Source organism: Palaemon carinicauda, chromosome 40, assembly GCF_036898095.1.
Source record: "Palaemon carinicauda isolate YSFRI2023 chromosome 40, ASM3689809v2, whole genome shotgun sequence".
Taxonomy (NCBI): Eukaryota; Metazoa; Arthropoda; class Malacostraca; order Decapoda; family Palaemonidae; genus Palaemon; species Palaemon carinicauda.
In genome coordinates, this window is record NC_090764.1 from 28,153,237 (window position 1) to 28,173,807 (window position 20,571).

General features: G+C 34.0%; 1 protein-coding gene across 1 annotated transcript; it reads left to right on the plus strand.

Annotated features, from left to right (window-relative positions):
• Positions 1-13,353: 13,353 nt before the first annotated feature.
• On the plus strand, positions 13,354-14,319 carry LOC137631874 (uncharacterized). The gene has a single exon (XM_068363881.1). The coding sequence runs from the start codon at positions 13,354-13,356 to the stop codon at positions 14,317-14,319; it is 966 nt and encodes a 321-aa protein (XP_068219982.1).
• The last annotated feature ends 6,252 nt before the right edge of the window (positions 14,320-20,571 follow it).

A 20,571-nucleotide genomic window follows, 5' to 3' on the forward strand; every position in this document is an offset into this window, starting at 1 on the left:
TTCCTGTGAATAACAAGTTTTGACGAATAATCCGAAGCAAAAGAACACAAGTGCTTATATTTTGCAAATTAGGTTATAATGTATCTTAGCTCTAGTCATACAAACTTAATACTTTGGTGACACTGAATTGTAAAGTCAGTCCCTGATTGCACAATTATGCCATTTATTTTTTAAATTGTCCAGCAAGGCATACTGTATTTATTTTGCTTGTTACTCAACAGGGAATATTAGAACCGTTGAATATTATTATTTCCACCTTCTATTATGCTGTAACCGTAATCAAGTATGATTAATAAAAGACACATCGCAGCGGTTTATACATAAACATATTCACTGTGTTTGATCAAAATTGATTCATTCGTTTCTATATATTATGAACGTAAATTCATATGCACGGACAATATGGTTTGAGCATTACCTCATACAGATTATGTGTTATGAGGTGATAATACCAATAACAAATAAATCAATGATGATTGCATTTGAATATGAGTTTTAGCAACACATTTGGAACATGCTAGCAAGTTGAATTTTAGCAACACATTTGGAACATGCTAGTAAGTTGAATTTTAGCAACACATTTGGAACATGCTGGAAAGTTGAATTTTAGCAACATATTTCGGACATGTTGGAAAGTTGAATTTTAGCAACATATTTCGAACATGTTGGAAAGCTGAATTTCAGCAACACATTTGGAACATGTTAGAAAGTGGAATTTTAGCAACACATTTGGAACATGTTGGAAAGTGGAATTTCAGCAACACATTTGGAATATGTTGGAAAGTGGAACTTCATCAACACATTTGGAATATGTTGGAAATTTTAATTTTAGCAACACATTTGGAACATGTTAGAAAGTTGAATTTCAACAACACATTTGGAACATGTTGGAAAGTTGAATTTTAGCAACACATTTGGAACATGTTGGAAAGTTGAATTTTAGCAACACATTTGGAACATTTTGGAAAGTTGAATTTTAGCAACACATTTGGAACATGTTGGAAAGTGGAATTTCAGCAACACATTTGGAATATGTTGGAAAGTGGAACTTCAGCAACACATTTGGATTATGTTGGAAATTTTAATTTTAGCAACACATTTGGAAAATGTTAGAAAGTTGAATTTCAACAACACATTTGGAACATGTTGGAAAGTTGAATTTTAGCAACACATTTGGAACATGTTGGAAAGTTGAATTTTAGCAACACATTTGGAACATTTTGGAAAGTGCCTATGTATGATAGATTACATGAAAACTAGTTGCATTATATCTATCAATTTTGATTTTCATAAATAGGCATGTTTTAATTTGGCATAATAAGGATGTGAATCTTTTATCAAAATATTACTGTATTTTGTGATAATATTTTATTTCATAGTTTTGAATTAGAACGTTATTGCAGACTTATTTTATGGTTACATATTTTTGCGAATCGTTCTTGAAAATATTTCGTGTTACTATTACCAGAATCTATTTTATACAACGTGCGTGCTTTTCATTGTGTTGATCATTACGTAGGAGTTTGAGTTTTTAAGTATTTCATGCAAAAAGTTGCAATTCCTTTGAGAGATTAGCGTCGCAAAATTACTTTTAGACAAGAAAAATTAATTCTTTTGTGCCCAGATCAGGAATGGGAAAGAAAACATTAAAAAGTCCAGCTGAGAGACACGGCATTAAATAAATAATTTCCCAAAGAGAGAAAGGAATGAATGCAGATAATTTAATACCTCATTTTTGCTGCAGAAAATTAGCAACACCATAAGTTGAGAGGCTCTCTTTTTTCCCCGAGGATCATTTAAAATCACAGATTTCGGGACGAGCAGACTAAGAAACGAAAACTGGAAATGAAATGTGCATGAAAAAGAATCCAAAAGCTGGAAATGGTGGGTGAGGAAGAAAATTGGAATTCTTTGTTGTAATATAGACTATTGAAAAACTCTCGGAGTGAACACATGGCATTAAATCAGGATTTTTTTTTTCATGTTTTTGCTGTTTTTTCACAGGGTTGAGTATGAGATAGTATTCCTATGTGGAATATAGCTTTTCATCAGACGATATTATATTTCAATTTTAACGGTAGGATATTGAAGTATTGAAGATTGTAAATTTTTCATGATGAAGATCAGTTTGAAATGCAAAACAGCTATGTACTGGCTATTGTTTTTCCCTGTAATTAGTATACAATTAAAATTATAAAAACTAGATGGAAATGCATCACTATATATTTTAATCAATGACAAACAACTATTATATAAATACCTAAAAATTTGAATCACTAATAAACCATTACCATGTAAATAGATAAAGAGGGAGAAACAGAGCGGAAGGTACAATTTTTTCTTATTTTGGAAAGGGAAAGCATAATGCAGATCGTCCGAGAGCATATGAAGAAAGACTTACTGCAATAGCCTGCCGAACTACATGTAACCATTACGCAGTTGGTAATGCAAGGCTGAAAGGACAATTTTAGTTTTATCAGTTGTTTTATTAATAATTTTTTTAGTCGAATAACACTAGGAAATAATTTTCTTTTTCTTGAAACTGCATGATCCAGTTTATAGCAATGGCAATAATTTATGAAAATGATTTATCCATAATACCGAATGAGAAAACAAAGAGACTGGTTTAATCTATTTCGTCGTTATCATTTTTCTACTGGAAACTATTTTCTAAAAGCAGACAAATGCTTACTAAAGATCTGAATCTTTTGATAAGTTGCAGTAAAAAAATAGATATATTTTTTATGAATACATAAATGGAATCTTATCAAGATTTACTGCAAAGGTTTTAATGTATGCCTTGAAAGGATTAAAATGACGACAACGGAAGAAACGGAAAAAGAATTTAGTAAGAATTTAATGTTAGTCTCAAGTTTCTTTATATCTACTATCGTATGCGTGCACGTTCGGTGGGACTATATTTCTTCAATTATCGTTTATTTTCAATCGCCAGCGCACGCGACATTTTCGATATATATATATATATATATATATATATATATATATATATATATATATATTTTTTTTTTTTTTTTTTTTTTTTTGAGTAAATAGAGTTGGGTGAGGAGAACTCCATCTCCGCTATTACGCGGGATGCAATCCATTCCTGTCACCCTTCAGAGGGCAACTGAAACTGTCAAATGAAATGAAGAGTAAATTCTTGGTTGTTATATTAATCCGCTTTTGGTACAGCTTTGACGTCGAGTCAAGCACTCAAACGCTTTACCTTGGACACAAGATATCTGCTATGTAAGCAGTCATAAGTCATTTACATCACAGGGTTTATGTGACTGCACGTGCAATTATGAGTAAAACAACTTTTGCTCACAGAGAATAACTGATGCAAAATATACATAATTAATGTTTGTATACATGTATATATGAATATGTATAATTCTATGTACTTTGCCCTTCTGTGCGAAACTAGAGTCAAATGTCTATCACCAAAAATATATAAATTCTTATATATGTAGGTTATATGTATATATATATATATATATATATATATATATATATATATATATGTGTGTGTGTGTGTATATATATATATATATATATATATATATATATATATATATATATACGTATGCGCAAATTGATGGATACATATACATATACACTGTATATACATTCAAATTTTCATACACATACTTATATTGACATATAATATAAATTTATATGCTTTGAATCTATACATAATATAGAGTATATTATTATTATTATTAGCTAATGTACAACCCTAGTTGGAAAAGCAGGATGCTATGATGTAAATAGCTGGTCAATGTTTTGTATCCTATGGGTCATGAAATGGCATTGCAACACTGTAAAGAGATGATAAAAATTACATCATAATATTCCCGCTGCTTTAAACAGTATATGACTGTGTGAGTAGCTCAGGTTTTGAACATGTGACTCTGCTCCATCTACAATTCTTGCGCAGTTTATAGCTATTGATATCATATTGCAAAATTACTGAGACATTAAGATCAGAATTTTTTTTGATATTGCAGAGAATCCATCCATATACCAAAGGCACTTCCCCCAATTTTGGGGGGTAGCCGACATCAACAAGAACAAAACAAAAAAGGGGACCTCTACTCTCTATGTTCCTCCAGCCTAACCAGGGACTCAGCCGAGTTCAGCTGGTACTGCTAGGGTGCCACAGCTCAACCTCCCACATTTCCACCACAGATGAAGCTTCATACTGCTGAGTCCCCTACTGCTGCTACCTCCGCGGTCATCTAAGGCACCGGAGGAAGCAGCAGGGCCTACCGGAACTGCGTCACAATCGCTCGCCATTCATTCCTATTTCTAGCACGCTCTCTTGCCTCTCTCACATCTATCCTCCTATCACCCAGAGCGCTCTTCACACCATCCATCCACCCAAACCTTGGCCTTCCTCTTGTACTTCTCCCATCAACTCTTGCATTCATCACCTTCTTTAGCAGACAGCCATTCTCCATTCTCTCAACATGGCCAAACCACCTCAACACATTCATATCCACTCTAGCCGCTAACTCATTTCTTACACCCGTTCTCACCCTCACCACCTCGTTCCTGACCCTATCTACTCGAGATACACCAGCCATACTCCTCAGACACTTCATCTCAAACACATTCAATTTCTGTCTCTCCTGTGTGTTTTGTGTTGTCAATGGTACCAGTAGATTGGGTCTGTGCATGTATTGTACCACTATATAAGGGTAAGGGAGATGTGCATGAGTGTTGTAATTCAAGAGGTATTAGTTTGTTGAGTGTAGTTGGAAAAGTGTATGGTAGAGTACTGATTAATAGGATTAAGGATAAAACAGAGAATGCAATCTGGGAAGTACAGGGTGGTTTTAGAAGAGGTAGGGGTTGTATGAATCAGATTTTTACAGTTAGGCAGATATGCGAGAAATATTTAGCAAAAGGTAAGGAGGTGTATGTTGCGTTTATGGATCTGGAGAAAGCATATGATAGAGTTGATAGGGAAGCAATATGGAATGTGATGAGGTTATATGGAGTTGGTGGAAGGTTGTTGCAAGCAGTGAAAAGTTTCTACAAAGGTAGTAAAGCATGTGTTAGAATAGGAAATGAAGTGAGCGATTGGTTTCCGGTGAGAGTGGGGCTGAGACAGGGATGTGTGATGTCGCCGTGGTTGTTTAACTTGTATGTTGATGGAGTGGTGAGAGAGGTGAATGCTCGAGTGCTTGGACGAGGATTAAAACTGGTAGACGAGAATGATCATGAATGGGAGGTAAATCAGTTGTTGTTTGCGGATGATACTGTACTGGTAGCAGACACAGAAGAGAAGCTTGACCGACTAGTGACAGAATTTGGAAGGGTGTGTGAGAGAAGGAAGTTGAGAGTTAATGTGGGTAAGAGTAAGGTTATGAGATGTACGAGAAGGGAAGGTGGTGCAAGGTTGAATGCCATGTTGAATGGAGAGTTACTTGAGGAGGTGGATCAGTTTAAGTACTTGGGGTCTGTTGTTGCAGCAAATGGTGGAGTGGAAGCAGATGTACGTCAGAGAGTGAATGAAGGTTGCAAAGTGTTGGGGGCAGTTAAGGGAGTAGTAAAAAATAGAGGGTTGGGCATGAATGTAAAGAGAGTTCTATATGAGAAAGTGATTGTACCAACTGTGATGTATGGATCGGAGTTGTGGGGATTGAAAGTGATTGCAGAGAATGCATAATAAAAAAAATTATGTTACGAGCATGAGAAAAGGAAGTGTTTATACCCGTATGTGTATTTGCATGAAAAGATGAATGTATAGCATCTTACCATACGCAGAAATAAATAATATATACACTGACGGAATAATGTATTTCTTGTTCGCCAGTGCTCAAAAAAGGACAGGCTTACTATATAAACATCCGTTTCAAGGATATTATAAGACCCATTAGACTAAATAAACTTAAATGTATGTAGCTATATTTTACATATTCTTTAGAAGTGGCATAAATGTGACTCGGGAATTTAATTGATTTTTTGCAGTTACAGTCAAATGATTCATTTCACTGAAAGAACGCATGAACAGAATATTTCTGTATTCAACGACGTAAAAGGGTAATTTACATACATACATACTTCATTCCTTTTTACGACTCTTTTCCGGTTTATAGTTTTCTTCCATCGATATAATAAACATTTTGATGTTGAATTCGATGTTAAAGCACACAGTAATAGAAACAGAAAAATTAAGAAAATTATGATATCAGACATGGCCATCGAAATTTGACGCAACAATTTGCAAAAAGCTAAATTTGGTTTGTTTTAGTCATCAAAATCAGATATTTTTTTTTTTAGGTCGATCTAATAAATGGCTGCACCTTTGAAAGGACATCTCAAAAGTGTCTCATGTGCTGGAGTAAAAAAAAAAATCTACGAAGAATTCTCAAGCAGTTTCTGCCTTCCTCCGAAAACCATTTATTCTCCCTAGGTCACTCCTAAGACCCGGACCTAAATCCAGCTCTCTCGTTCCTCTGGCCGTTTTACGATCTTTAAACGCTGGTAGGAGCGTTCTCCTGATCCCTGTCGTATTTATGTGCGAGGGATCGAAGCCCCTAGAGGTTTCTATCCTCTTAGAAATTCTTTACATAGATCGGCATGTTCCAGTAATACTATCTACGCTAATAAGAAACCACGTCTACTCTAAATAATAAAGAGCAAGTGTATAACGGTGTGTGTGTGTATATATATATATATATATATATATATATATATATATATATAATATATATATATATATATATATATATATATATATATATATTTATACATATATATATATGTATATATATATATATATATATATATATATATATATATATATCGGTATGTTCCAGCAATCATATCTACGCTAATAAGAAACCACGTCTCCTCTAAATGATAAAGAACAATTGTCTGGGTATATATATATATATACATATAGTATAATATATATGAATATATAATATATATAAATATATATTCCCTAATATAATATGATATATAGATAATATTTCTTTCCGTACACGCACAGCTCTCCCCGTCCCTCGGGTATTGTGGAGGGGGCGTTGTCATACTCAGATGAGAGGCAAGTGCAAATGCGTGTGTGTATATTTATCTAAATATTTGACCGTCATTTTGACTTGTCCTGTATAGAAGTACATTACTGTTCCATTGATACACAAATGTTATCGTGGTAATTAGAATAATTGCTCGTACCAAGTGAAATTTGTTTTTCTTATTTAGAAATCATTGAAATCGACAAAAAGGGAGACATCTTGAAGCAGGGACCATGTTTCGTCAAAATCACCCTGTCAGTTTTAAATACATTTTGTTGAAATACTGACTAAAACAGCGATACACTGTGTATATATATTAACCATTTCGAGGCTCCCTCAGGTTAGTAATCACATTAGTATTATATAAAATTAATATTAAGGAAGAGAAAATGTTTAATATCTTCCTTTGAAGAAGTAATGAATTCCGTCAAATTGCTTTACTTTTGGGAGATTTTCCTTTGGGATAAATGGCCGAGCGTGCATCAAGATAAATGAAATTGTGACTATCTGAAAAGGGTCTCAGGATGAATGTATTATTCATTGTGTTTTATCAAAATCTTTTCATTTCATCGGTTTTCATTTTGTGTTATGATGACACGCACAGACAAGCAACGTTGAAACATTGCTCCAAGGTGATTACTCATCGTAGATAATAATATTTATAACAAATGACTTGATAATAATTGTATTTTTGAGATCGTTCCTCTCTGATTTTCAATTTTATTAACACACTAGGAATACTAAGGAGTTTTTTAAATGTACCTGTTGGCAAAATTACATGCAAATTAATTGCGTTGTATCGATTTATTTTGTTGTTCATTAATAATTGTTTTATTCTGCATAATAACGATGTAATTATATTGCAAGAATATAATTTGTGATACTCGATAATACAATTTACATCAGTTTATCAATATTTGTTGACCTATTTTGTTACCTTGGAAATCAAAAAAAATTTTATATCACAATCATTAGCGTCTCTTATACAACGTCCGCGCATTGTCTTGTGTAGGCGTTTTAGTTAAGTATGTCATATGAAATGTTGCCAACTCCTTTAAGAGATAATATTCCCAGAATTACCTCTGAAGATAAACGAAATCTTGTGAACCATGATCACTGTTGCTAAAGTAAGCATAGGATAACTCCAGCTGAAAGAGACTGCATTTAACAATTGATTTCCCGAAGAGAGAAAGAAACGCATGCAGATAATTTATTACCTGATTTCTGCTGCACATAATATATAACAACACCATCAATGGATGAAGAAGCGTTTTTTTTATCAGAGTCATTTAAAATGACACCATTCTGGACGAGAAGAGTAAGAAACGAAAACTGAAAATTGTGCACGAAAAAGATTCCAGAGGTTGGAAATGGTTCATGAGGAATAAAACTGGAACTCTGTTATTTTATATGACTTTTCTGAGAAACTGTTGAAGGAAACACTCGATATTGAAACAAAAGCTATATTTTTTTTTGCTATTATTTCACAAGATTGCCTATAAGAAAAAAAAAACTGTTCTTATCAGGAATTTAGTTTTAGCTATATATTAGTATATGCAGAAATATACAGTATGCGTAATTTTAATCGGAATTTCTCCCTGAAAATATACGGTTCTCAGCCATATTTCAGTAAAATACAAGCGACCGTAATTTTACCGTAGGCTATTTTGTTATTATCTTTTTCGGGTTGGTGACCTTGATAGTACTACTTTACGTCAATATATCCGTTTTAAAAACAGAAAATGTAAGTGTATTAAAACATTACTCAGATTTCCCCAACATTTGAGGTTGGCGTTCAGGTTAAACTGTAAACTAGCGAAGCAAAGACTATGATTCTTATATAAAAGTTATATAAACAACAGTACAAGAATAGAAAACTTGAGTTAGAAATTCACCAGTTATCTAAATATTGAAATTAGAGGTAAACGATTAATATATAAAAGTATACACCTAATGGAGCGGAGGCTGGCCGAATCATTTAAGAAATTAGAGATACTTTACAAAGGGGAAACATAATTAAGAGTATCCGAGACCTTGTGCAAAACACTGAATTCAGGCATCACAAGTTTTGCTGCATATTGTACATTAAATCAAAGACAGAAGTGTCTGCAGTGGAAGAAGCCCTTCTTCACCCAAGGGGTTACTGTATTGTAATTGTTCAGTAGCCACTTTCCTCTTGGTAAGGGTAGAAGAGACTCTTTAGGTATGGTAGCCAGCTCTTCTATGAGAAGGACACTCCGTAATCAAACCATTGTTCTCTAGTCTTGGGTAGTGTCATAGCCTCTGTACCATGGTCTTCCACTGCCTTGAGTTAGAGTTCTCTTACTTGAGGGTACACTCGGGCACACTATTCTATCTTATTTCTCTTCCTCTTGTTTTGGTAAAGTTTTTTATAGTTTATATAGGAAACATTTATTTTGATATTGTTAGTTCTTGAAATATTTTGTTTCCTTATTTCCTTTCCTCACTGGGCTATTTTCCATATTGGAGCTCTTCTGCTTTTCCAATGAGGGTTGTTGCCTAGCAAGTCATAATAAAAATAATAATAATAATGATAATAATAATGATAATTATAATATATGTCCGTAACAAAATAAGACAAAAATCTGCATATAGAAGTTTTTTTTTTTTTTCAGTTCAACCTTAAATATTGCACACAAACTTATTTTAGTGTTTTTAGAGTTAAATGGATTTTTTTTTTCAAAACTAGACTGTCATGAGGAACTAGTGTAGAGTGAAGAAACCCCCATTGCCGGTATAACGCCAGAAAGCAATCCATTCCTGTCGCCCTTCAGAGAGCAACTGAAACTCGGTCAAATGAAATGAAGAGTAAATTCTCGGTGGGTGCATTAATTCGCTTCCGGTACAGCTTTGAGGTTGAGGCAAGTACTCAAAGGTTGAGGCAAGTACTCAACCCCTTTACCTCGGCCACAAGACATTTGCTGTTGACTTAATCACAGTCATAAAAGCAATACACATCAAAGGGTTTACGTCCCTGCCTTTGCAGCTTTAAGAAAAACCAAGCTATGTTCTAGGTGATTAACTAATACAGAATATTTATATGTAAATGTATATACGTTGTTTTTACTTTTTTTATGAAATTCAGGGGAAATGACAAGCCTCTGGTAATAGAAAATATTACACTCTAATGAGAAGAGCCATAGACATGTATATATATATATATATATATATATATATATATATATATATATATATACATATACATTTATGTACGTGCATTCGTGTTAGTTTACGCGCGCATAACAGCAACATAATGAAGGGCATTAGAATTTAAGAAATATTATCTTTGCCCCCTAAATCATGGCGTCAAACTGGATATGGATCAGTAATTATTCCTTTTCGAATAGTTTTCAGATATCTATTTACATCAGAAACAGAAAATTTCAGGGACAAATTAAATCGAGGTGAAAGGCTAAATCTATAAAGGAACTGATGAAAATAGCAATGGAGTGAGGAAATAACACACACAAAACGAGCATTCCTGGTGGAAAAGGAAAGCTCCTCTCATTGCTTAGGACGAACCAAATCCAGAGTATTAATATAAAGCAAAAAGGTAAATATAAGTATATAGATAAGTTCCAGAAAAGGAATAATCATGGTTACAAGTCCCTCGAAGGCTGGTAATAGAATCACCTCCTGGTAATCCACAAGGCATGATGTTGGCACAAAAAACCGACAAGAAAGAGCTATTTGGTCTGCCCCAATCTTTTCACATCCCACTGTACTTCATTTCAACACTTTTCTCTTCAAATCCTTCCCAAATCCTAATTCCCTCCTGCCCTCCCCCACCTATCCTATCCCCCTATACTGTAGCTGTAGCAATCGAATAACCCTAAAGAATAATCTGCCATCTTTCGTATTGCAGGAGCCAAAGCATGTGCTTGCAAAGAAATATTCTATTAAAAGAAACTATGTTTGTGAGAAAATGCAGAGCAAAAAGATTATAGCGAGAGCCTTTGAAGACTTCAAAACTTCCTCTAATACCAAAGGACTCTCCTCCTTTCTCCTTAAAAGTTATCTTCTTTTTGCCTTTTGTAATGGATTTAATCACGCGTTGCTAGTTCCGAGGTTTACTATTCGCAAAATCCTTCGTAAAATTCCTTTCAACTCTGAGAAGCCTTGCTAACCAACAAACTAAATAAATAGAAATAAAAGAACTCCCATATGCGTAGGAAATAAATTACTTAGTATAACTAACAAAAAATAAATATTTGAACGAATGATAATATGCATGTTGTGATATGAGTCTGAATAAGAAACAAACAAAAAATATTGGAATGAATAATTATGTATTGAAAAGATATTGCAATTTCAACATAGCATTATGGGTTTCGTTTTACTTACCGATATAATTTTCTATAGAAACTGCCAGGGAAACTGCTGTAAGGTTTTTCTATGAGAAATGGAAATCCTATATTTTCTGCAAATGGGATTTTACTCTAATGTAAAAAGAATGGGAAATTATAACGTCCTGTAAGACTACTCGTGATGCAACAAATGAAATCTCTATTGAAAGATGGTTTATGAAAGGTAGCAATACGAAGGTCTGAGTCATTGTTACCATCACAGACAGCATAACGCTATTCCAGAGATATCACAAAAGATCCGGGGCGTGTAGCGGTAATAAAATACTATTGGCTCCGCAGATGCAGAAAGCCTTATAAACAATACGTACCTTTCTGGGAGCGTTGGATATATATATTTTCGTTTTTATTTCGTGCTTTGAACGAGAGAAATAGAGTTAAAACTGACTTCAAATATTGTTGAGTATCCGACGCATTCATTTATATGACTGCATATCAGCTGATGTCTATATAGTGGGACCTTGTTACCAGGTGAACTAGAATAAAGTATTGGTTTTGCACAGTATTTAGCCTTGTATCTTTCTTACTGCACCTGGGACCAATTTGAACAATAGTGGAGAATAAATAGATGAATCAATACTTACCCCTATCATCATTTATATACTGTTGTATTTTCATAACAAATAGCCGTCAACCTCGAAGTTTTATTTTAATAATGTAGTTTTTATGTTCCCTTTATTATTGACATTTCAAACGAACCATGATTTTTTATGATTATTTTGGCGTTACTCAAAAAAATACTCACTACGAAAGCAATAAATTAATGATACCGTCATTAACCTTTAATTTTACTAACAGCTGCAAGGCTTTCTTCTTCCAGTCCATAAAATTCAATTTGCTTCATCAATGAAATAAAAGGATCTTGACAAGCTTCAAACATTAAATGTCACGGAAAAGTATCTGAGATCAATAGAAGATGGTTTAATTACATGAGGAAAGAAGGAAAAGGAATCCCTTCTCTCTTTTCAGTAGACTTTTCACCTATGAAAAATTTAACTATTACGATTTTGCTATTATATTGTTTTAATCGTAAATTGTGATGATATTCGGCTTATTGCAATACATTTGGAAATTTTCTGTGCGAGAGAGAGAGAGAGAGAGAGAGAGAGAGAGAGAGAGAGAGAGAGAGAGAGAGAGAGAGAGAGAGAGAGGTGGGAAATTAAGCTTACTCTAAGAACAAATTAACATATGAGTAAGAAAAGATAATTTGTTAAAGAAAAAAAATCATAAAGTTGAAGGTACAGCTTAGGTACTCACTACTTGATTCTTTTCTTTCAAAATATTCTTTAACTTTGAGCAAAGCAGATACAAGTAATATTTTTTTAGAAAATCAAGTGTTTACAGTCAGCAAGTTTATATGTATTAATACCTTCATTTAGAATATCCTATTTTACACATAAGTACATACGAGTTTAAGGACTGATATGAAGTATTTCTTATTTCTTCGGTGTTTAGAAACAAAATGTGCAAACCAGATTCATATCATAAAAACAATTATATCATGTAAAGGTACTGTACATGTTTCTAGCATGATCTTATATAATATTGAAAAAGGACAAGAGAGGAGCTCAGGATTTTTGGATCAAGTAAAGATAAGCACCCCTGCATGGCCCAGGGAGTGCTTATCTTTACTTGCTCAAATATGGGAGTGCTTTCCTTTACTTGCACAATTTCGGGAGTGCTTTTCTTTACTTGCTCAAAATTATTTAATTTGTTCTGACAGGTTGTTTTCTCTTTTGAATAGTTCAAATAGTTGCGTTAACGAGTTGTTTTCTCTTCTTATTTGAGGATATAATTTTGGCTGTTCTGATAGATTATTTATGTTCTGACAGGTTGTTTTCTCCTCTGAATAGTTTAAATAGTTACATTAACGAGTTGTTTTCTCTTCTTATTTGAGTATATAATTTTTGCTGTTCGGATAGATTTTACTTTTTAGCATGATATACCTCAGAAAGTCGTATAAAGTCTTGAGAGAAACCCTTAACATGGACCGTTCTCTGTATGAAGAAATTCTTAAGCCACTGTTGGTTGAGGACCCGACTCCTGCAATTAACTGGATGAAGCAGCAGAAACTTTTGAGAGCTGAACTAAAATGCCCTCATTGTAGCATTTTAATGAAGTGGACAAAACGTTCTTCAATACAAGACAAATATGTCTGGAAGTGCCAAGTTAAGGAATGCAGTAAATATAAGCACTACGAATCAATTCGCAAAGATTCGTTTTTTTATCGCTCAAAGCTTTCTTTACAAAAGTGGATTGAAGGAATCTTCTACTGGTGTCAGGAACTGAGTGTTTTGCAGACCGTACAGTTATTGAATGTTTCAAAAGTGACAGTTATTGACATGTTCAGCTTTTTTCGTGAAATTTGCTTGAAACATTTTGAAAGGAACCCTATCAAGCTTGGTGGACCAGGCACAACGGTACAAATTGATGAATCTTGTTTTAGCCATAAACCAAAGCACCATAGAGGACGTTCTCCCCAGAATCCACTATGGGTATTTGGAATAGTAGATCCTACTTCATCACCATCCCTGGGTTATATGGAGATTGTTGATTCGCGCAATGCCGAAACACTGTTGCCGATAATTAGGAAAGTAGTTATGCCTGGAACAATTATTCACAGTGATCAATGGAAAGCATACAGGAACATTGAAAGGGACCTTGGATATACGCATCATACAGTTAACCACTCCGTGAATTTTGTTGACAGGACTACAGGCGTTCATACACAAGCAGTAGAGAGCTACTGGAACAAACACAAAATAAGAATAAAACGGATGATAGGATGTAAACGAGAATTTTTGAACTCTTATTTGCATGAATTCATGTGGAGCGAACGTAACAAGAACGACAAGTTTCATAGATTTTGTGAAACTATAGCAAGACAGTATTATTTTAATTAAATTTTTACAAGTATTTTTGATTTCTGGACTCATCTTATTTCAGTGTTGTATATTTCATTTTATATTTCATATATCAATAAAATTTCAAAATAATTTATTGTGTTTAAAGTTTAAACCATAATTATAATAATGTGCTTATCTTTACATGCTCAAATATGGGAGTGCTTATCTTTACTTGCTTTTATTCAAGACCAGGGAGTGCTTATCTTTACTTGCTCAAATATGGGAGTGCTATTCTTTACTTGCACAAATTCGGGGGTGCTTTTCTATACTAGTCAGTTATGGGGGTGCTTATCTTTACTTGATCCGGATTTTTAATTACCGTCAAAAGATTCTTTTAACTTTCGGAAAAAGTGATTGATGATTTCGGGTGAAGGGGTAAGAGGATCATTTTTGCACAACAATACCTTCTATTTAAAATTGCTATTAAGGGTTGTGGGGGCCAATGTCGTAACGTCCCTGACTGGGGAACACCATACTGAGGTTCAAATCCCGCTCAAACTCGTTAGTTTCCATGTTCGCTGCAACCTCGCCATTCTTGTGAGCTAAGGATGGGTGTGTGTTTGGGGAAGCCTATAGGTCTATCTGCTGATTTATCAGCAGCCATTGCCTGGCCCTCCTTGGTCCTAGTTTTGGTGGAGAAGGGCTTGAGCGCTGATCATATGTATATATAGTCAGTCTCTAGAGCATTGTCCTGCTAGATAGGGCAATGTCACTGTTCCATGCATCAGTCATTCATGAGCGGCCTTTAAATCTTTAAATCCATGTTATATGCATCGATGTCATAAAATAATGTACGAAGTGTTTCATTTTGAATTTGGGAACCAAATTCAAATTGCTAGAGATAAATAGAAACCATAGAAATAGAGAGAGAAAATGAAGGTAATTTAATAGTTATAGAGCAGTTTTTTATTTGACTTATAATTTTGACAATTTGAAAAGTTATGTTTCGATGTTATCAATGATTTTTCCTTTGAAAGGAGAACATCTCGAAAGTATTTCAAGCGTTACAGTAAAAAAAGATTATCTCCTATGAAATATTCTCGAGCAGTTTCTATCTTCCTGCGAAAACCATTCTTTCTCTCGAGGTCACTCCTAAGACCCGGGCCTAAATCCAGTTCTCTCCTTCCACTGGTCGTTTTACGATCTTTAAACGCTGGTAGGAACGATCTCCTGATCCCTGTTGTATTTATGCACGAAGGATCGAAGCTCCCGAAAGGTCTACATCCCCTTAGAGATTCGTCACATAGATATCTTTTCATCACATTCATGTTAGTAAGAAGCTGCAATTACAAATATACGTACATTTATTTTATATATATATATATATATATATATATATATTATATATATATATATATATATATGTATATATATATATATATATATATATATATATATATATATATATATATATATATATATATATATATATATGTATATATATATATTCAAAGAAGCCATATATTTTAATACAATAATATCTAGATTTTCATACCGACCTCGGAATTAGAGTCCCAAGGCAAAATCACTCGAACCCTAGTCCAGGATATTTGTATGACAGTGACCGTCACTGTCATACAAGTATCCTGTCAGATGCTGTTGTCCTTGGGTGATTTCGCCATGGGACTCTGATCCCGACGTCGGTAAGAGAATCCAGACATTAATGTATTAAAATATATGGCTTATTTGAATATGAAAAAATACATCTAAACGTGCAAAATTTATCACACACACGCACACACACACACACAAACACACACATATATATATATATATATATATATATATATATATATATATATATATATATGGATATAGATCGATAAATAGATGTAGCATTAAGGAAATTTTCTGATTAAGGGTGTCCTATTCAAGATGGCTACGGCATTGAAACATCAAGTATTTTATACAACCTGACAAAATATCATTTCATACACTCACTCACACACTGTACATATGCAGTCTCTCTCTCTCTCTCTCTCTCTCTCTCTCTCTCTCTCTCTCTCTCTCTCTCTCTCTCTCTCTCTCTCTCTCTATATATATATATATATATATATATATATATATATATATATATATATATATATTTATATATATATATATATATATATATATATATCTATATCTATATATATATGTATATATATATATTATTATTATTATTATTATTATTGCTTACTAAGCTACAACCCTTGTTGGAAAAGCAGTATGCTATAAGCCCAGGGGCTCCAACAGGGAAAATAGCTCAGTGCGGAAAGGAAAAAAAGGAAAATAAAATATTCTAAGAAGAGTAACAACAATAAATATCTCCTATATAAACTATAAAAACTTTAACAAAACAAGAGGAAGAGAAATAAGATAGGAGAATGTGCTCGAGTGTACCCTCAAGCAAGAGAACTCTAACCCAAGACAGTGAAAGGCCATGGTACAGAGGCTATGGCACTACCCAAGACTAGAGAACAGTGGTTTGATTTTGGAGTGTCCTTCTCCTAGAAGAGCTGCTTACCATAGCTAAAGAGTCTCTTCTACCCTTACCAAGAGGAAAGTGGCACTGAACAATTACAGTGCAGTAACCCCTTGGGTGATGAAGAATTGTTTGGTAATCTGTGTTGTCAGGTGTATGAGGATAGAGGAGAATATGTAAAGAATATGCCAGACTATTCAGTGTGTATGAAGGCAAAGGGAAAATGAACCGTAACCAGAGAGGAGGATCCAATGTAGTACTGTCTGGCCAGTCAAAAGACCCCATAACTCTCTAGCGGTAGTATCTCAACGGGTGGCTGGTGCCCTGGCCAACCTACTACCTATATAATATCAACAATATATGGAGCCATTTCTAGTCTACTACAGAATAAAAGACTCAGGCATGTTCTTATTCATGTCTAGGGTTTGGCCAGTTTCAGCAGCACGTAGCTGGCCACTGCGGATTGGGATAGTGGTAGTTATTTGTCTAATCGCTTAGAGCAAACCAACCTAGTAGGCTTGTCCCTGATTAGTATAGCTTTGCTGATCATGGCAATACTCAAACTCCTTCACCCCGTTAAGTTAATCTCACTCAGAAAGGGATATATATATATATATATATATATATATATATATATATATATATATACGTTTACATATATATCAGTGCATTTTCATATAATTTACAATTAGATTCTGCTATTTTCATTTCCATATATAAATGTAATCCATTGCCATTTATTGGGCAAACGTACCTATAAATGCTTCCCTGAAGCATTTCTCTGAAATCTGTGTATCCTGCACACAAGTCCTTCCACGTAGAAACCTATTAAATTGGAGTGGTGCATGGGATATCTCTCCTATAATTATATGCTCGTTTATTTCTGAACTGAGTCTGTCAAAGGATACACAAAGTAACAAAACAAACAGACTAATTCCTAAAAATAGAGGGTCAATTTCATTCATGGACACACTGATGCAGAGTAAACCTAACGTAATCCATTTCAATTAAAACTTTTTTAGGAAGAAGAAGAAGAAGAGAGAGAGAGAGAGAGAGAGAGAGAGAGAGAGAGAGAGAGAGAGAGAGAGAGAGAGAGAGAGAGAGAGAGAGATTTTTTATTATTATTATTTCTGTCTAAATCTTTTCTCTTCTCTAACATATTTTTCCCTTTTCTTTTAAACTCCTCTTTATTTTGTCCTTCTCACAAATATTCATATTCTCTTTATATCTTTAAACATTCCTCTGCTCTCTACCTCATTTTCATCTCATTCACCTATTCTTAATCTTTTATCTCCTACTCCTCTTTTTACTCCCGACATTCTTTCCAACTAATTTTCCATCCCGACACTTGCGTGGCTCCCTTCCAACCCCTTTCCCCCTTCCTGCTTCATGACCACATCCAGACGTATTTAAGTTGTGTGGTGACAATGGCTGGGGTCATGGACGCAGCAGCTTTGAACTTTGTGCATTATGATTTTCTTTCGGAATTTAAAAGACCATAAAAGATCTCAAGCTGAAGCCGTCTTTGGACTCTGTCGCCTTATTCAATGGCCTTGGCTGAGATCATCAGGGAATTTTCCCTGCATCTTAAAAGTCTATTCCAGCCAGTTGTTTTTCGCTTGCATTCTTTCATGTGGTAGCTGCGTCTCTCTCTCTCTCTCCCTCCCTCTCTCTCTCTCTCTCTCTCTCTCTCTCTCTCTCTCTCTCTCTCTCTCTCTCTCTCTCTCTCTCTCTCTCTCATTTACATGAATTTATCATGAGTAGTTGCTTGCATGCTTTCATATGGCTGCGTTCCTTGTTCTTATCTCTCTCTCTCTCTCTCTCTCTCTCTCTCTCTCTCTCTCTCTCTCTCTCTCTCTCTCTCTCTCTCTCTCTCTCTCTTGAAAGGAGTAAAGGGTTGCAAATCAGAAGTCAAAACTGGGTTAGTGGAAGCTGAAATTGTGATCCACTGTACGTATTCATTTATTCTAACGTACCCTATATAGTGTACACACACACACACACACACACATATATATATATATATATGTATATATATATATGTATATATATATGCATATATATATGTATATATACAGAGAGAGAGATTCATGCATATATATATATGTGTGTATATATATATATGTATATATATATATATATATATATATATATATATATATATATATATATATGTATATACATATATATTTCTATATGTATATGTATGCATATATATATATATATATATTATATATACATAGAGAGAGATTCATGCATATATATATATATATATATATATATATATATATATATATATACATATATATATAGAGAGAGAGAGAGAGAGAGAGAGAGAGAGAGAGAGAGAGAGAGAGGAGAGAGAGAGAGAGAGAGCTCCGTATGTTCGGTTATTCTTTTTCTTTAATACTATAATGATAAAAATAATAGCGATGATAAGCTGAACCCCTTATATCCATATTTGAGATTTTCATCCTACTCTTGTTATCTTCGTTTCAATAATTGAATATTTTTCTTTCTCCATTTTATACATGTCTCTACCTCTTCCTTTGTTATTTACTATCATCCTCACACTTCTTCTACTCTCCTGACTTCCTCAGTTTACCTTTCGGTTTTATCTTTCATTTATTGTAATTTTCATTTGTATCTCATTTTCATGCTTAAATAACCTTCTCTTTTCTTTATATTTCTCTTCCCGTTTCTTCATTCCCCCCTCTTTCTTTTTCTTGTCTCTCCCCACATGAAAAGAAGAAGGGAATGGAAAGCATCAGTTGGCAATGGTTTCCAAGTTCTCTCTTGATCCTTCTCTTGGGAAAATTAAAAGATACTCAAAGGTCTCCGACAGACTCATCCCAATGTATTGCCCCATCTACTGACTTGGAGCAAGATGTTGAAATTTACTCTTTTTCCCGAGGACCTTTAACTAATACCACATAAGTGAGTGTTATTTTAGTTGGGGATTTTTAGATTATTTTTTAGTTCAATATCAGTAAGTGGTCCTTCAATTTTAGCAATTTTCATTACAGATCCATTCATTTTTCCTTCAATTTCAGCAAGTATTATTAAAGTATTTCCGTATAAAATGTTATTTTCATCAATACTGTTATCGAAGTAATGATGATTTCGGTACAAACTCCCAATAAGATATTATTGATCTGCCCATTTTATTTTTTCAAATATTTACACGCAATTCTTTTCACACTCTTGTGGAAATGTAATGCCTATGCAAATACAGGAGGCAAGGAGAAAGCACACACATGTAGCTGATGGCAATTCCTGTTCCTTATGCAATGCAATGAAGCTTCTTAAATATTGTAAGCCAGTGCGCCCTCCCGTGCATCTTCAATAGTTTTTGCATAAATTACTTGATTCCGATAACAGAAGAAGTTTCTTTTAAAGCTGTCGGAAATAGAAGACGATGGAATAATACTAAAATGAGAATTTAGAGTTGCCAGAAATCTTTAGTGTAATTTTTTGCGCTTGTTTAGTCTCGTTTGATTTTATTTCTGCTCTTTGTTACTGAAAGAAATTAAGTTTATTTTTGGTTCGTGCTGAATAAAACGTGCTGTACTTTTTAGGAAAAAAATGATTATACGATACACTTTGTAACTGGGAGAAATTAAGAGTATATTTGGCTCGTGCCAAATAGAAAGTGTCTAACTTTAGGGGAAAAAATTTTTTATGCTATAACAACGTGGATTCGAGTGAACTCATAATGATGATGCTATATTGTTAGCGGCGTTCTATCTGGGTCATAGACCTTATATTTTATGAAGTGGTACCTA